Source organism: Brienomyrus brachyistius, chromosome 4 (assembly GCF_023856365.1).
Source record: "Brienomyrus brachyistius isolate T26 chromosome 4, BBRACH_0.4, whole genome shotgun sequence".
NCBI classification, from domain to species: Eukaryota; Metazoa; Chordata; class Actinopteri; order Osteoglossiformes; family Mormyridae; genus Brienomyrus; species Brienomyrus brachyistius.
In genome coordinates this window covers 29848060-29861524 of record NC_064536.1, presented here as the reverse complement: position 1 = coordinate 29861524, position 13465 = coordinate 29848060, and the positions used below count along the sequence as shown (strand labels likewise).

Genomic DNA, 13465 nt, shown 5'->3' with positions numbered 1-13465 from the left:
TGCTAAAATACTTTTTCTTCCATTGTTTTTGTAAATGTCCTTCCTTTCTGCCTGAATGACATGTTACATCTTATTGGCTACAGTCTGCAGTACAAACATCTTACCAACAGTGACTGAGAGGGAAACCTGATCTCCAGGATCTGAGGCTTCACTGATCTCCACACGACACCAGTAGATGTCAGAGTCCCAGTCTGTCAGATTGTTGATGGTCACAGTGAAGACTCGCTGGTCAGGATCATCTCTGACTGACACTTTACCCTCCTGTGGAGAGTCAGTGTGTACTATGGGAGTACATGACCTCCAGTCTTTCCCTCTGCACAAGTATTTCACGTGAGTTTTATATCTGTCCTCATAGAAACATGGGATGGTGACAGATCCTCCTCTCTGTACAGACATATCAGTCACTGTGAACACACCTGCAGGGACAGTATAAAAATTACCAGGCTGATTAACTCTCACTCCCTCTTACACCATTTATACACATATTATAATGAAGTGAATAATAAGCTAAATTTAACCAAACTTCAATTCTCCTGATTGTGGTGATTGGAATTTACCATTGAATGCGAGCTGTGAATTGGAAATGGTAATTGGTAATTGGTAATGGAACTTAGTGCATACGATGTTGGGTTTATTGTACCAGGGGAAATGTACCCTGCTTCGATGATACTGTAAAAAGGAAAAAGCAATACTGAATAGGGAAATAAGCTGGTGCACAAAAGAAACATTTATCCGCTTATTCGCTGTGTAGCTTCAGCCCCGTTAGCCTGTTAGCATAAGCCACGTTTTAATGTAACTTTTTTTGTAATTACCCGTTAAATATGGCGGGTGAGGGAGACGCACTCTGACCTTGTCTGTGACTTTTTCTGGATAAGAACATTGAAACAGAATGTAACTTAGGCATTGATATTCTCTCTCAGTTCTGCAGGTATAATATGGTTCATCTTTTGTTATTTCTTTTTGTTAATGTTGAGCCATTTGTAAATGTGTGTTAAAGATACCTGTGATACAAGGAAGCTGCTGTAAGGTTTATTTTGGTTTTTTTATTCCTAAATCCACTATACGGTCAGAGAGATATTTTTGTTTGGAGAATTGTATATATATATATATATATATATATATATATATATATATATATATATATATATATATGCATGAAAATAGTGTGATCAGATGTTTTGTGCAGACATCTTACCATCAGTCACTGAGAGGGCAACCTGGTCTCCAACATCTGAACCTCCACTGATCCTCACACCACACCAGAAGTAACTAGAGTCCCTAGCTGTCAGATTTTTGATGGTCACAGTGAAGACTCGCTGGTCAGGATCGTCTCTGACTGACACTTTACCCTCCTGTGGAGAGTCAGTGTGTACTATGGGAGTACATGACCTCCAGTCTTTCCCTCTGCACCAGTATTTCACGTGAGTTTTATATCTGTCCTCATAGAAACATGGGATGGTGACAGATCCTCCACTCAGTACTGACACCCAGCTCACTGTGGACACACTGTCAGCACCTGCAGGGAACAACCAACTAAATTTATAATTTTGAACATCACAGTACCGCTGATCTTTAATACACTATATATTCAGTTTGTGCAATACTTTAATCAGGCATCTCAGAAAGAACTACAAGAGTGTATTTCCTGATCATGTGAGTGTGATTGCCCTGAAGGAAAATTAAAAGAATGACAAAAAGACGAGTGGAGACCTATTCAGCCTGCAGTGTGGAGTCACTGACTTGGCCTGAGGCTGCAGATGCAGTTTGGTGGCTGTGGCATGTTCAGTGTCTGAGTGGTAAAAGCCTCTGAAAAAGTAATGGAGTGAATGGGAGGATGGAGGGATAAAAAAAACGACAAAACAATGAGTCAGATTTCAATTCATGCTGGCAGATATGGACTGAGTTAGAATGTCAGGGATGGAGGGATGATGGGGAAAAAGCAAGAAAAAGACGAGTGGGGCCATTTCTGTCGGCCTGTTCTGAGGTGGCCTATGGAGTTTGGCCTATGGAGTAAGCGAGTGGCAGGCCTTTGATTCCGAAATCCCAGGTTATCCTATGGGCTCAAGAAAACGTAAGAAAACAAAACGACAAAATCTGGAGAACGAGTGCAAGTATCTATGTGGCATCAGGAGTCTGAGCCTGGGAGTGTGTTCTAGGGTCAGAGAGGAAAACTAGGACCTTAAATCACTGGTAATAAGGCACAGGGGAGGTGAATGAATGGGCTCGTCACTTTGTGGGACGACCAACCCTCTTTGATACTAAGGCTGTATTTATAAAGACACCTAATTCAGTAATATGTGACTTACTGTGACAACAGATCTGTCACAACTGTCTCAACCAAATGAAAAGGAGACACACAGCAGATGAAGCTGCCATCTCATCACATCAGCACACATTGACTCACACACACACACACACACACACACACACACACACGCACGCACACACGCACACACACACACATACACACGCACACACACACACACACACACACACACACACACGCACGCATGCACACACACACACACACACACACACACACGCACGCACGCACGCACACACACACACACACACTATTTTCTCTACCCCCAGTACCAACCAGACGGGCTGCAATTTTGGGTCTAAATTTAGGAAGTGCATTTAAGAGTTAATAAAAAAAATCAGAGTAATTTATGCAGGATGGCTGATTTGTTTCTGACCATCATTGGATATGGGGAAGGTTAAGGGGAAACAGCAGATCTGGCTGCTTGGAGGAATCCACCAGATCTCTCAGTAAGAGAGACGATTTACAGAGAAGGATCATAGAAAGGAGAACAGAGAGGACAAGTGATCCCTCCTCGGCTGAAGTATGCACCGCCCACGTCACAAAGAGCTAGGTACACACATCCTCCTTCTTGGCATCACACATTTTCGCTTTTCCTGCAGTAGTACTCTGAGGTTACCCGCACCCTAAAGCTCACCCAAGGTGAAGACTCTGGGGTCAGCCCGTCCACCTTGCTCTCCTGGGTGTGACAGCAGCCAAAACAGCCTCTCATACACAAAGGGCTTATAGGAGTCATACTTACACAAAAGTATTCTGAGGGCAGAAGGAACAATGATTGGTTCAGAAAGATATCCAATCAAACATTTACATACATTTACATTTACAGGATTTGGCAGACGCCCTTAGCCAGAGCAACTTACATAAGTGCTTTGAGACTCTGCAATGAATTTCCGATGCTAGGTCAATAAGGACCCAAGCTATGAATACTATCTCTGAGAACTCCATTGAGTAGTGCAGAAATTTTTTTTTTTATATTTTTTTTTATTTTTTTTTTTTTAAACACACACCAGAAAAAGAGTCGAGTAAGAATATAGAAGTTCTACGTCAGGTATTTCTGAAAAAGAAAAGTTTTGAGTCGTCGCTTGAAGACAGTCAAGGATTCAGCTGTTCGGACATCTAGGGGGAGTTCATTCCACCAATTAGGTGCCAGGACAGAGAAGAGCCGAGATGCGTGTCTTCCTTGTGCCTTGAGGGGAGGTGGGACCAGTCGAGCAGTGCTGGAGGATCGGAGAGATCGTGGGCTGGAGGATCGGAGAGATCGTCCAACTGTCCAACCAACTTGAGGAGGCGGGAAAAAGACATCAAATTGGTCGGTCCAGCCTCCTCTACAATCTGATTGGTCATCTCCTATGTGGAGCTCTTTGGCGCTGCAGGACACAGCTGCGAAATCCTCCGCTCCTTTTCACACCGTCATTAAGTTCTCACCTTTCATATTCACCTCCACTTTTTTGTCTCTTGGCCAATAAAAGGTTTCCCAGTTTCCTTGAAACCCAAGACCCATTTCTGGTCAGCAGCTCTAAGTAAAGTAGCGATGTCTGAGGGTGTGTGAAGGAGAAGCTCTGAACGATAATCCTGGTAGCCAGAGAGATCGCGCTTCTTGGTGCCCAGATCTGAAAAATCTGATAATTCTATGGGCTCCGTCACTCTGAGAATAGGCTCACAGGAAAACACATACCCCAGAAATAAAGGTAGGGGAACAGAATGTGGAGAAGGACTCGACCTGGACCCCTTCTCTATTGCGGGGAGAGCAGGTCCCTCCATCCTTCCCAAAGAGCCTTCACCCAAGGCAGTGCTCCAATCTGACACCACAGCTCCACCTTAAACCAACAAGCCTCCATACTGCCATCTTTTTTTTTGTGACCAAATTTTTATTAGAGATTTTTTATAACAAAGAACAAAATGGAACAAAACAGAACATGCTCCACCCCCACCCCACCCCCAATACACCCTGAGACAGCAGCTCAATTTAAAGAAACAGAAAACCAACAAAGGTCACCGGCACACTCAGCCACGGAGAGCACAGATAAAAACTGAGGATAAAAGAAATAACGCACTTATACCACTGAAAAATGTCAGAATTAGGAAAGTAAAAATCAAAACAAAAAACAAGGAATACGGCCTCAGGACATGACCTGCAACCAATCCTTGACCAGCTGCACGTCATGGACCCAGCTCTGGATTGTAGAACCAGACGAGTTGTTAATCCGGGCTGCAGAGAGTTCCAGCAGAAGCAGACCAAGAAAGGTGGACTTCCAGACAGAAGGAATGGCACGATCAGGAGACTTCCAACGAGAGGCTAATAACAACTTGGCCACTAAGGAGGCAGACATCAGAAGCCTCTGCTGGAAGCGAGAGAGAGAGAGAGAGAAGAGAAGTCTAGGAGAAGGACCACGGGAGACAGGGGGATGGGAGAGGAAAGAACTGAAGAGAGAGATCTGGCCACGTAATCCCAAAGAGCAGCCACTGGAGGACAGTCCCAGAACATATAGAGAAAGGTACCAGGGACCTGGAGGGGACAAAGATGACATAAGGGGTCAGGCTCTAAGCCCATGAGATGGCGTTTCCTGGGAGTGGGGTATAATCTGTGAACAAACTTAAATTGTGTTTGCTGGTGATTGGGATTTTTAGAACAGTTTTTAATATTATGAAAAATAACGCTCCAAGATAAGACGGGGGTGGGAGAGAGCTCCCCCTGCCAGACAGAAATTATGGGGAGAGGTTTATGAGAGGATTTGTGGAGGAGGGAATAGAGACTGGACACGGGCTTAGAAACAGGAGAAAAGGACAGAGCAAATCTGCACAGCGGGTGAAGCGGAAGAGGTGAGGAAAAGGAGATATTACAGGCGCTAAGCATGGACCTCAGCTGGAGGTAGAAAAAATATGAAGAAGAGGGAAGATTAAATGTGACCTTAAGAGACTGGAACAATTTGAGACCCGAGCTATCAAAAATGTCACCCAGGGTGGAGATACCTGACTGAGACCACGGCGAGGAAGAGATGGGGCGGCCTCCAATGTTCAGGACAGGATTGTGGAGCAACGGAACACTGGGCTGCCATTTTGGGAAGGGGCCCAACAATTTCTCAACCCTTCTCCATGTGCGAAGGGCCTGACAGATAATCGGACCAACGGAGGCAGCGATGGATTTGAATTTAACAGGGAGGAAAGGAAGCGAGGCTAGACGATGGGGGAGAACATATTCTGCTTCGATAGGAAGCCAGGCAGGGGGATGCTGGGGAGGACTGATCCAGCTCCAAACCGGCCTTAGAGTAAAAGCAAGGTGGTAAATTTCAAAGTCCGGTAGAGAGACGCCCCCATCCAACCGGTCACGGATTAGGGTAGAGTGTCTGATGGAGGGTCTCTTGCCATCCCAAAGAAAAGTAGAAATAGTAGACTTAACCGAAGCCCAGTTCCCAGGTGGAGGGGAGAGGGGAAGCATGGAACTCATAAAATTAATTCTAGGGAGCACGTTCATCTTAATAACAGCCAGCCTAGCCTGAAATGAGAGGGGAAGAGAAGACCACGAGGAGATCGAGGCTTTAATGCCCTCGAGAGTGCGGCGGAAGCCAGCAGCTGTGAGCTCTGCAACTGATGGGTAAATGTCCAACCCCAGGTATCTGAAAGACCCTGCCTGAGGAATAGAAGGAGGAAGTGAAGAGGAGCGGCAGGCAGGATTCAACGGAAGGAGAGAGGATTTTGCCCAGTTAATCCTATAGCCAGACAGGGATTCATATGATTGAAACAGGTTAAGGACATGAGGGAGATCCACAGGAGCATTGCCGAGGTAAAGAAGCAGATCATCAGCATATAAAGAAACTGTCTGAGGGACACCTTTCACTAGGATGGGGGAAATAACATCTGAGTGACGGAGAGCGGCAGCCAGAGGCTCCAACGACAGATTAAAGAGTAGGGGGGAGAGGGGACAGCCCTGCCTGGCCCCCTGAAGAAGCTGAAAAGGAGGCGAAATGTTGGCATTAGTCAAAAGGACAGAAGAGGGGGAGGAGTAAAGGGTCTGGACTAGGTTGATAAAATAAGAGCCAAAACCCATTCTATGCAGGACCCTCCACAAAAAAGACCAATTCATCCTATCGAAAGCCTTCTCTGCGTCTAAAGAGAGAAGGGCGGCAGGGAAGGGAAAGGAAGGAGCAGTGTGAAGTACATGGAGGAGGCGACGGATGTTGTCGGCCGCATGACGGGATTTAATAAAACCAGTTTGGTCTGGGTGAATCAATTTGGAAATCACCACCTGCAGTCGACGGGCAAGCACCTTGGCAAGCAGTTTGATGTCTGAATTCATAAGGGACAACGGGCGATAGCTGGAGCAATCTGTAGGGTCCTTACCTTGTTTGAGCAGCAAAGTCATCAAGGACTGATTAAGAGAAGGATGGAGATGGGAGGCAGAAATGGCAGAATTCAGCATGTGGAAGAGCGGAATAGAGAGCTGCTTCCAGAAGGCAGAAAGGAGTTCCGGAGGGAGGCCATCAGGCCCTGGAGACTTCCCAGGGCTCATGGAGTCCAGAGCCTCTTTAAGTTCTGACATTGAAAGGGGAGCCTCGAGCATAGAGGCTTCTGGGCCTGAAAGACAAGGAAGTGGTACAGAGTCAAGAAATTAATCAGGGTCAGAGGATGGAAAGATAGTGGGAGGGGAGAATAGATCTGAGTAAAATTGAAAAAAGCTACTGTTCATTTCCTGTGGGTCAGTGGTGAGAGCTCCGTCCTTGGTTCTAACATAAGAAATTGAGAAGAAAGAGTCACATTGCCGGAGCCTGAGACCCAACAACTTACTGGGCCTAGTACCAGAGACATAATATCGTGACCTAGTGCGATGGACCATAAACTCAGCGCGGTGTGACAGAAGGACATTTAGCTCCGCCCTGGTGTTTAAAATGAGGGTCTCATGATCCGGATCAACCACTGCAGGACGAGCACTCTCTAAGTGAGCTAGCCACCTTTCGAGATCACAGATCTTCCGGTGACGTTCGTGAGCCAGGCCACTGGCAAAAGCAACTGTGGCATCGCGGAGAAAGCCCTTTATTGCCATCCAGCAGTAGACTGGGTCATCAGTTGAGCCTGTATTAATTGAAATAAATTCTTCAAGTCTAGGAGTCAGATAGGCTATATATTTAGAGTTTTGAAGCAAAGAAGTGTTGAGCTTCCATCGTGGGTCCCGAGGAGAGAGAGAAGGTACAGCTAAGTGGAGCAGAGCACACTTGTGGTCAGACAAAGAGGAAGAAATCAGAGAAGCATTAGAAACAGCAGAGGCAAGAGAGCGAGAAACAAAGATGTAGTCTATGCGAGACTGGGATTTGAAGCGAGGTGAGAAGATGGAAAATTCTCTGGCGGAGGGGTTAATTAGGCGGAATGAGTCGACCAAATTCAAGTCCTCCACGAATTTACACAGGGAACGTGTGGATGGAGAGAGGCACCCGGCTACCCACGAGAGAGGGAGATTTATCAAGAACAGGGTTGTGGACAGCGTTAGCATCAGTTCCAATAACAAGGTCAAATTCCTGAAATTTAAGAAGGTGGTCAGAAGATCCCGAAAGAATGAGGCGCGTGGGGGAGTGGGAGCGTATGCGGCAACAAAGCAGACCTTCCTACCCCCCAGGTCAGAGAGGGCGTAACAGTACCTGCCATCAGCATCCCCCCCTGAGTTAAGAATATGAATCTGAAGGGACTGCTTGACCAATATGGCTACTCCACATCTACGTGAGGAAGCTGATGAAGTGGAGATAACCCTGTAGAACCTGGAGGCCGCCCGCAGTGCATCTCGCTGGAGAAGGTGGGTCTCAATTAAAAAGGCAAGGTCTCTTGCTGCCTCTTCAGAAAATCAGTCACACTGGACCGTTTTTTGGGAGTATTCAGAGCCCTAACATTCCAAGAAGCTATATTTATATTGGCCATGATCAAAACAAAACAGACAGTAAGGTGTAAACAAGGGAAAAAAACAAGTTAACAAAATCTCAATATGCCAGACATGAACCAGAAGCTGAATGTGCCAGTCGATGAACCGTGACTTCAAGAAGTAAGTCTCAGGGGAAAAACCCCTTCCCACCCCCCCAAACAGACACAAAAATCCCCCAGACCCATGCTCCGGACAGGCAACGCAGCAGTAACATAGAAGACATTAAAAAAGTAATCGGGACTGCGGCCAGGTCCAGAACAACCACCCTCCCTCCCCCTCCGACCAGGGGCGCCGCTAGCAATTTTGGGCCCTATGACAAAATATGAGGTTGGGCCCCCCTACCACACCCATTCAGATCTCTGGGGGCCCCTAAAGGGCGTGGGCCCTTAGAATTGTCCCAACTTTCCCCCCCTTAGCGGCGCCCCTGCCTCCGACCGAGTCAGAAACTGCGCGCACGTGGCGCCTGAAGCTAAGCCGCAAAACACACCAACATCGCGCACACGTCCCCCAGCCCATTCTGAGTAACAGAGACACAGATAAAACAGACCCCGTGCCACTGCTGCTGCCCCGTGTACAGCAGGAAAAACGGCAAATGGGAGTAGTCAGGCAATAGCACTACAGCAGACATGCAATTAATAAACTAATAGAAGCAGGCGAAAACTGCAAGTAAACAAAAACAAAAGCATCTCATAACAGTACATTACAATACACAGGACCCACAGCGATCACAGAGAAATTAAAATAAATGTAAAAATAAAAATAAATGAATAATAATAATATATAAAAAGAAAACGGCAAACCCAAAGGGGAGCGAAATAATTATACTGGAAGAGTCCCAAGAGACTGAAAATGATCCATGGCGGTATTCGCGTCCTCCGGAGTAGCGGACATGACCTGCTGGCTTCCAAAAGACAGCTTCAGGCGCGCAGGGAAAATCAGCAAAGGAGAAAGACCCAACTCCTTCGCTCTCTGGATCGGCGCGTTCATCGCCTTCCTCGCTGCAGCCGTCTTGGCGCTAAAGTCTTGAAAGAAGAAAATTCTCCCACCTTCAAAACTGAGGTCCTGGACTTTGCGGGCTTCACGTACCACAGCTTGCTGGTCACGGAAGTCCATGAAGTGCATGAGGATGGGAGGCGGACGAGAAGAGGTTTCGGACCGGCCATGCAGCCTGTGGGCATGGTCAATGGCTGGCTGGAAATTAGGGAGATGGGGGAAAATAGCTGGCCAGAGGCTGTTAAGAAAAGACCGCATATCGCCCCCTTCGCGCCCTAGTTTAATCCCAACTACTTTAAGATTAAGGCGACGGCTGCGGTCCTCAATCTCTGTGATTTTAACATCCAGGGAAAGTAGGCCCTTATTAAAATCAGCCAGCTCCCTGGAGTGTCGATCGGTCACAGACTTCACAGAGGCGACTTCTTTTTGAATAGATTTAAAATCCGCCCTCAGCGAGTTCAGGTCAGCGCGGAGCTCCGAGTGGTGTTGCTGGAGCGTGCCATTTAAAGAGTTCACCTGCTCGGAAACGAAGTTCTTCATTTCCTCAAGAAAAGGTGCCCGGAGAGGGGAAAGGGCCTCTTCAGAAGCGCCGCCATCAGAGCGGGGAACTTTCTTCTCCGGACGGGAAAGAACTGGGCGAGGTCTGCGCTGATTAGCAGCCATCAGGAAGAATAAAAGAATGAGCGCCGAATTCGTATAGAATTGCGAACGGGTAAGTGGCAAGAGGACTGACTAAAGGGCAAATAGGTGGATGGGACCCGCGGACGAGCAGAGTTAGGCAGCCATTAGCGACGAGCGTCACGTGACCTCTCCCATACTGCCATCTGATGGTCGCTTCATAACCAGAGGGATGAAGCTGCAAATCATCTTCTACAGCCGAGCAGCAGAGTGAAATTTCTCAGGCAGGAGGATGCAGTCGAGGCTGTGAACTATCATCAGACTTCTTCAGAAACAGCACAGGTGACCAATCGCAACGAGTGCAGTAAAATCCCATTAAAATGTCACTCGCTTGCTGGAATATCATCTATAACGGACGAGGTCCGCTGGTACCGGCCGTGTGCCTTTTCGAACATGCAGAAAAAGCATCGGATATAGCGGATTTGAATATAACGGAATTTTGCTTATAACGGACAGACAATTTGTTCCCCAGAGTCGCTTTTAGCTGTAGTTTTTTTCGCTATAACGGACATCCAGGCTCCGCCTACAAGGCACGTGGCGTGCCGGTGATATCCAGCGCAGATACATATTTGGGATTATTAATAATCACGCATCTGGTCAGGTAAAGTTGGATTACTACATGTACAATATAATAATCTATACCACAAGTGTGTCTGCTGGGGTGTGGCATGAGTAAATGGTGTCCTGTAGTTGTGTTCTGGGCAGACAGTAACTCTGGATATAATGGACTTTGGACATAATGGACTGTTTTGCCATGTCCCTTGAAGTCCATTATAACTGGATTTTACTGTATTTAATTACGGAGGCAGGTCCAACTGCGGGCGCTTACATGGCCCGTACTGTCAGTCTGTACCTGATATCCATAAATACAACGTAAAAATCTGGTAATATGAGGTGCTGTTTGTTGAAATTAAAGGGAGAAATGTAAACCTGGACTGCATAATATAATGCATAAGATAAATTTAAATAAACACAACCACAGGTATAGGTTTTGACGAGATCCTGTAGCAGACACCAAGGTCTGTGAACTGAGAGACTCTCAGTGATCCTTCCTTATGAGGGAAACTTTCCAGGATATACCACTGAAATAAGGAATGACCTCTCCTTCAAATCTCCATCTTCAGCCACTTGTGACGGGCGCCTAGTGAAAGCTACCCTGTGTGTGAGAGTTCCTAAACCTCAGCTAAGGCCCTTCGAAGCCTCACACATAATCTGCTGTAGTTTGTTTCTAGGTCAGGAGAGCTTGGATACCCCTGGTAATCAGTCACGGAACAACACAACTGTCCATGGATGGAACAGCACAGCTTTGGGGAATTAACCTGGATAAACAGGGCTAAACTGGAACAAAACACTATATTAACCCATCAGAGATGCTGTAACACAGGCAAACTCCACTATGTTCTAATCCTAGTTCCCAAAGTCCTCTCTGAAGAACATCTAGTGAAATCTGCCTTGGTAAGCTACATCTGTCCTCATCCTTCTTGACCTATCAGCAGCATTTGACACGGTCAACCACAAGACTCTTCTGTCCATCCTTAGGAGTCTTGGCATTGGTGGCTTGGCATGGCACTGGCTTGCTTCCTACCTAGAAGGTCGAACATACATGGAGTGGCATGGAATGGATCCACATCTACTCCACGTTGTCTTTTCACTGGTGTCCCTCAGGGCTAGGTTCTTGGCCCTCTCTTATTCTCCCTCTACACTAAATCTCTTGGAGAGGTTATATCCTCACATGGCTTCTCCTACCACTGCTATGCCGATGACACTCAACTCATCCTCTCCTTCCCTCCCTCAGACACTCATGTCTCCACTAAGATCTCTGCATGTTTGGCAGAAATCTCATCTTGGATGACCGCTCACCAGCTAAAACTGAAGACTAGTAAAACCCAACTGCTTTACATCTCGGCTGACGCATCCCCCCTCCAGGACCTTGCAATCTCCTTTGACAACTCCCTGATCCGTCCTTCGGGTTCTGCTCGCAACCTTGGAGTTACCATGGATGATCGGTTGTCCTTTTCCTCACATATTGCCAGTCTTTCTCGCTCTTGTCGGTTTCTCCTCTTTAACATCAGGAGGATACGTCCATTTCATTCCACTCCCAGATACTCGTCCAGTCCCTCGTCATGGCACGCCTGGACTACTGCAACTCGCTTCTAGCGGGTTTACCACTGCGTGCCATCTGTCCCCTCCAACTGATTCGGAATACAGCTGCTCGACTGGTTTTCAACCTTCCCAAGTTCTCCCACACCACTCCTTTGCTACGCTCTCTCCACTGGCTTCCTGTAGCCGCCCGCATCAAATTCAAAACACTGATGCTCGCATACAAAGCCAAAAATGGTCTGGCACCATCCTATCTAAAAGACCTCATCACACCCTGTACTGCACCCCAATCTCTCCGATCCTCCAGCACTGCTAGACTGGTCCCACCACCCCTCAAGGCACAAGGACGACACACATCTCAGCTCTTCTCTGTCCTGGCACCTAATTGGTGGAATGAACTCCCCCTTGATGTCCGAACAGCGGAAACCTTGGCTGTCCTCAAGCGACAACTCAAAACTTTCCTTTTTCAGAAATACCTGAAGTAGTACTCTGTATTCTTACCCAGCTCTTTTCCTTGTGTGTGTGTGTATGTGTACAAAAAAATAAAATAAATTCTGCACTTTCTCAACAGAGTGTTCAGATAGATGGTATTCATAGCTTGAGTCCTTATTGAGCTAGTATCGGAAAAATTCATCGCAGCATCTTAAAGCACTTATGTAAGTCGCTCTGGCTAAGGGCGTCTGCCAAATAATGTAAATGTAAATGTACATAAAATTCAGGTAAACAAAGTTGAACTGTAATCCATCTGGGTTTACCTGCCCCAAGCAAAGGCAGGAGACGCTATTTTTTTAAATTTGATGCCACTCTCATGCACGTTTTGGAGAATTTTGGTACAGTGTTTAAGTGTGAACCGTGGAGAGACTCCCTATGGAGCCTGGAGGTCTTCATACCGGCCAAGCAGGAGAGCATCCAACCATAAGATGAGGAATGCAGAGCACAGGAATTACGAAGGGGGCCGCTGGAGATGGAAGAAGGTGGACCGGGGGGCTTGAGCGGGAAGCCAGCATGCAAACGGGGGGTCCTCTGTGGAAGCTCCGCATGCTACCGATTTGATGTTCACACGGGTCTCATATAAGCGAACAGAACACAGCAACAATACAAGCTGGTGTCGTTTTCTGCTTAAGGGAAGTAGCACAGCAACACACAATAATGGAATTTCTGTAAAATGGCATAGAGCTCTCACACCACAGGGCGCTCCTGCTAATTCGTGGTTTCAACAGCAGACTATTTTTTTGGTCATTGTTGGGATTAGGGGTTTGCCCATAGAAATGATGATACATACAAAGATATGAGTACAGGCTTGTGTATGTGTTTGTGTGTGTGTGTGTGTGTGGGGGGGGGGGGGGTGCATGGGAAAACCTGGCACCAGCCTCTGGATGCTTCACCCTCTGAAAGCTACATGAATTTATGCACTAAATCTCACCTTGGCACACAGAGCATGACCCGTGACAGTCTCACGAATGGACTGC

General features: G+C 46.9%; 1 protein-coding gene across 24 annotated transcripts in view; it reads right to left on the bottom strand.

Moving 5' to 3' along the window:
* The window catches only part of LOC125740819 (CMRF35-like molecule 1), a 243944-nt gene that overhangs the window by 214871 nt on the left and 15608 nt on the right, over positions 1-13465 (bottom strand). For 14 of the 24 annotated variants that reach the window (XM_049012491.1, XM_049012502.1, XM_049012501.1 and 11 more), the window contains exon 2: positions 1196-1516. The exons of 5 other annotated variants lie outside the window; for them this stretch is intronic. In XM_049012491.1, coding sequence (XP_048868448.1) covers positions 1196-1516 — 321 coding nt within the window. The remainder of the gene's footprint in view (positions 1-1195; positions 1517-13465) is intronic. 5 more of the 24 variants (XM_049012507.1, XM_049012493.1, XM_049012485.1 and 2 more) reach the window with 3 other exon arrangements.